The sequence below is a fragment of the Bactrocera tryoni genome, unplaced genomic scaffold, assembly GCF_016617805.1.
Source record: "Bactrocera tryoni isolate S06 unplaced genomic scaffold, CSIRO_BtryS06_freeze2 scaffold_11, whole genome shotgun sequence".
Classification (NCBI taxonomy): Eukaryota; Metazoa; Arthropoda; class Insecta; order Diptera; family Tephritidae; genus Bactrocera; species Bactrocera tryoni.
This window is the reverse complement of record NW_024395824.1, coordinates 21,641,664-21,646,463: the sequence shown is the minus strand read 5'-3', so window position 1 is coordinate 21,646,463 and position 4,800 is coordinate 21,641,664. Positions and strand designations below refer to the sequence as shown.

The 4,800-nt window shown below is 37.9% G+C and overlaps 1 protein-coding gene across 5 annotated transcripts; it reads left to right on the top strand.

Moving 5' to 3' along the window:
- Positions 1-1,307: 1,307 nt before the first annotated feature.
- On the top strand, positions 1,308-3,576 carry LOC120779478 (protein IWS1 homolog). Of its 5 annotated transcripts, none has more exons than XR_005705666.1 (3): positions 1,308-1,397; positions 2,709-2,810; positions 2,872-3,573. XR_005705666.1 is itself a non-coding variant. In XM_040111756.1 (2 exons), the coding sequence occupies exon 2, from the start codon at positions 3,002-3,004 to the stop codon at positions 3,212-3,214; it is 213 nt and encodes a 70-aa protein (XP_039967690.1). In that variant the 5' UTR covers positions 2,709-2,810; positions 2,872-3,001; the 3' UTR covers positions 3,215-3,576. The 5 variants fall into 5 exon arrangements, 1 of the variants encoding a protein (XP_039967690.1); XR_005705668.1 differs by having other exon boundaries at positions 1,361-1,401; XR_005705669.1 differs by lacking the exon at positions 1,308-1,397 and adding an exon at positions 1,505-1,664.
- Positions 3,577-4,800: the final 1,224 nt, after the last annotated feature.

Below are 4,800 nucleotides of genomic sequence, written 5' to 3'. Positions count from 1 at the left end.
ATGGCTGTCGTTGGCAGCAAGGAAGGAGTCGCTATGCTGGCTCGATCCGCTAGCCCGGCTCTAAAGGAGCTAGCCCGGTGAATCTGGAGAGACCTGGTCTCCAGTCTGGCCGAGTTGTGCTCTTGGCGACGGCGCAGACGGCGTTTGTGCGCGCGACGTTCATGTTGCAGCAAGGGGCGGAAAGTCCGGGTTTCCGTTTCCCCTCGCTGTGATGGGCGGAAAGGCCGTGTTTCCGCTCCGGTTTCAATTAGTTCTCCCTCCTCCGGTTCTGGTTGGAGAGGCCTAGTCTCCGTTCCAGGGTCTGATGCTTCGATGGAGAGAGCATCATCGGAACTTATTTGTTCGCTCCATGATTGATTTTGAGGCACTGCGGGGCGGCGACGGGTATTTTCCCCGATGTGGAGCATGGTGTGGTGCTTTTCGTTGCAGCGCCGGCACCGTGCGTCGCTGGGGCAATTCGCTGACTTGTGGTTGACCGCAAGGCAATTTATACAATATTTGCCTATGAGTGCTTCCCGTAGGCGCTCCTCCGGTGTCTTGGCCCGGAAGGACGAGCAGAGCCGCAATGGATGTTTTCCCTTGCACAGCGTGCAAGAAAGCGGGTACCGGTTTGGGTGTAGGGCTGCCGTCTTCTTTAAGGCACTGTAGCGCGTCATCTTCCTAAAATTACTTTGTTGAAGATTTTGTTGTTTGTTTTTGAATATCATCTAAAACTGATTGGGTGGCGAGAAAAAGTGCATAAGTTATATTATATATATATTGATAGTGTGGAGGCGGCCTTATGTGGTGTGAACTGCCTTACATTACCATAGTGTGTAGGCGGCCTTATGTGGTGTGAACTGCCTTACCTTACCATAGTGTTGCAAATAATAATTAAATAAAAAACATTTTTGCTTTTAGCATCAAATTTATGTTAACGTTATTGTTTTATTTGTCGTATGTTTTCGACAAAGTGGCCTGCCACCAAAGAAAATGTTAAATACAATTTGGCTTAATAATTATTTTCAATTCTTTCATGTCAATAAAGTACCTCTTGCTCAGTACGTTCAAGGGCAATGCATACATGTACTGCTGTAGAAGGAGACTTTCGGTTTGCAATTGCGTTATTTGCTAGCAAAACATATTTTTCAAATATGGTATTTGCAATAAAAAATTGAATCTAAAATTCATAAGCATGATTTATGCCTCATGGTTTGGAAAAGAAGTTTTAGATTCATTCTTGTAAAATTTTTAAGGCGAATTAAAAAACTAACGGCATGGCATCACCTTATGTCATGAATGAAATTTTTTAAGGCGAATTAAAAACTGACGGCATGGCATCACATGTCATGAATGACATTTTTAATTATTGGTTAAGTGCGCACACGTGCGCAGATTAACCCCGGCAGCAGAAAAAGGTAAGTGAGTAAAAATAATTGAATTTACATATTTATTTGAATATTTTCTGGGGAATGTTTAGTTTAGTATCTCATTTTGAAGAGGTTTTGCGCAAAGGGGGAGGGGGCGGGGGGCTTGGTACCCCCCTCATTTGAAAGGTAATGAATGGAGCTTTTGAATAATAGCACCCTTCCCCCCCTAGGACCACGGGGGGCTCCAGGGCAGCCTCCTGAAAATGGTGTAAAGTCGCAGTTTTTCCATACAATTTTCACTAATTATTATAAAATGTATGTATTTTTACGCATAGAGTGACTCTATGTTTATTATTTTTATTATTTCAATGAATTAAAGTGGAAATCCACTTTATTTAAATAATAAAAACACTGAAAATTAAAAACCGATACATATACAGGTAATACCAAGATAACCCAACCAACCATTTATACAAGACCCTGAAAAGTGGGCAATATATTACGTCCATATAACGAAAATTTTGAATAAAAAATCGCGCGATTTTCAGTATAATATATTACATTGAAACAAGCGCCGCAGGCAAAATTTGGAATAAAAAATCGCGCGATTTTTATTCAAAATTTTCAGTATAATATATTACATTGAAACAAGCGCCGCAGGCAAAATTTGGAATAAAAAATCGCGCGATTTTTTATTCAAAATTTTCATAATATTTTCAGTATAATATATTACATTGAAACAAGCGCCGCAGGCAAAATTTGGAATAAAAAATCGCGCGATTTTTTATTCCAAATTTTCGTTATATGGACGTATTATGTTAATACTTTCCACCTTCGATCCGAAACGAGTCCTATGTAAAGTAACCCAAATGTATATAAGGCCTACCATTTTGATTCGTTGGGTTATTACTGTCTTCCTTTTGTGCTTATTTTCTTCGTCGTTTGACAGTTCAAATTCAGTAATTTGCTTACATTTAAAGGAACAGTATAACACGTAATTTAAAGCTGTTTTATTTATTAAATTGTACATAAAATTGCAAATTAAAATTCATAATTTATCATTAATTCAATTAAATATATTTCAAAGAATGTATGTGTGTTAAATTGGTTAAATTTTTTGCAAGCAGTGCAACAAAACTTCAAAGAGAGCCATTGTTTGAGCAAATGTGAAAATGTGCGTTTTTGCTTACTTATATCTAAAAAACAAATTAACATTTAACAATAAATTTACATTTAAACCAAAGTTTAATTCATTGGCTATCCGTGCTATATAAATTTAAAAAAATCCGTGCACGCATTTAAGAGGAATAAGCAATGAAAATGAGATACTAAAGTAAACCCAACCCTATTTTCTTTCAGACTTCCTGGCAGGATCGCATGAAGAAATCAAGAAGGAAGTATCTGGAGGCCCCGGCGAGAAAACATTGATGTGTTGTCCCCTGTTTGCTGGCAGCAGAAAAGGTAAGTAAGTGAAGATAATGAAATTTGCAGATTTATTAAAATATTCTCCTTTATTTTTCAGAAGTTTTGGGAAAGCTGTCATGTATTTATGTAAGCATCCACAGGAGACAAAGCCAAATCGCGAACGTGCTGGCCGTCTATGATCAGAATGGGCACGACCAATTTTCAATTTGAGCTGCGATGTTAAGGCAATGTTAAAGGAAGTACGACAAGAGCGCGATTTAGCACAAATGCCACGTCAGCAGAAATCGCCAGAACCGCAGCCAACAACATCCTCGAACACGAAGAAGGGTTTAAACTCTGCCTTTGCAAATTCTGAAGAACAGCCACTACGTCCAGGCGATCCTGGTTGCGTGGACCGTGCACGTGTACCCCTAATGTCAAATAAGGGCTACGTCGTATGACCGAAATCAACTGTCGAAGGAGAAATTTTCTCGTCTACGAAGCGTGAACCAAATCGTTTCGAAAATAATATAAAAAAGTTTTTGGACGCTAAACGAAGGAAATGCTGAAGGTAAGCCCTTTCGTAATACAATGAAATATATCTGTGTAATGTTGCTAAGTTGTAATGTAACTCGTCGTATGTAATACTTAAGGTCACTAACTAATGTACTCTATTATTAACGTAAATAAATTTCCATGTTTAATGTAAGTTATTCTATTCTACCATAAAATGAAAAATGTATTCCGATTTGTTCTGTGTTGTTTGACATGCATAATAAAAATGTTATTGTAATACTACAAGTAACACATACGCTGCGTAGAACTATGTACTTCCATTATTGAGAAAAAATCTGAAATTTTCTTCAAAAATCGCGGATATTTAAGCATATACTTATTTGAAAGTAAATTGCGATGTAAAGTAGATGTATTTCTCAATGCTGAAATTCTCGTTACATGGTAGTTAAGAGACTATGTTTAATTACAATATAGTAATTACAAACCGGAAAAAAAGTAACGAAACGAAAAACCAAAATTAAGTTATTTAAAGTAAAATAGAGTCGTATGAATCGTTCATTCTATCAATTAAAAGATTTAGCAATAATATTATTAAAATAAAAAAAATACGTGCAAGGGAATGCAGACGATATATTTCAAAATTACAATTAAAGGCAATAAAAAAAGTAGTAAAACTTTAAAATTTTTTCCTCAAAATAAAATCTGTTTATTTTAATAAATACATGCACAATTAATTAGAATAACGTAAATTTGCTTTAAAAAATGCCAACTTCGACTAGTGGTCTAGGGTTTTTTTCTTTTCTCTTTTCGAAGATTTTCTGTCAGGTGGAATTTGCAATATTTATATGGTAGTAAGTGTATCGGAAAGCTAGGCTTTCGATGTGGCTAGGGAACTGTTGTGTTGAGTAGGGTGTGCATCCACGTTTTTCTCCTCGTAGGGTGGTAGTAAGACCAATTTGGCAAGCGGTCTTGTAACTTGGCCTTTTTCAGTGATAATGTCAACTACTCGCACTCGGGTATCAGCACCTGGGTGTATATTGACAATCCTACCCAATCTCCACTCGTTCGGTGACAAATTGTCTTCCTTGATGACGACAAGGTCACCTGTCTTTAAATTTGTTTTGGAATGTTTCCACTTAATACGCTTCTGCATTTCATTCAGGTATTCGGTTTTCCACCTTTTGCAGAAGGATTGATGTAAGGCCTTAAGTTTTTGCCATCTATTTACGATAGAGGCACTGCTTTCATTTATATCCGGTTCTGGTGGGGCCATCAGATGTCCGCCGACCAAAAAATGTCCTGGAGTAAGTGGCTCCAAATCAGTAGGTTCGTTTGAGGCTGGGCTTAATGGTCGCGAATTAAGGCAAGACTCAATTCGGCATAAGAGTGTGTTGAACTCTTCAAGAGTATATTTTTGCCCAGACGCAATCTTGCGGAAATGACTCTTAAAGCTTTTCACACCTGCTTCCCAAAGTCCGCCCATATGAGGAGCTGCAGCAGGTATGAAATGCCATGTAAGAGCTTGGTGGCT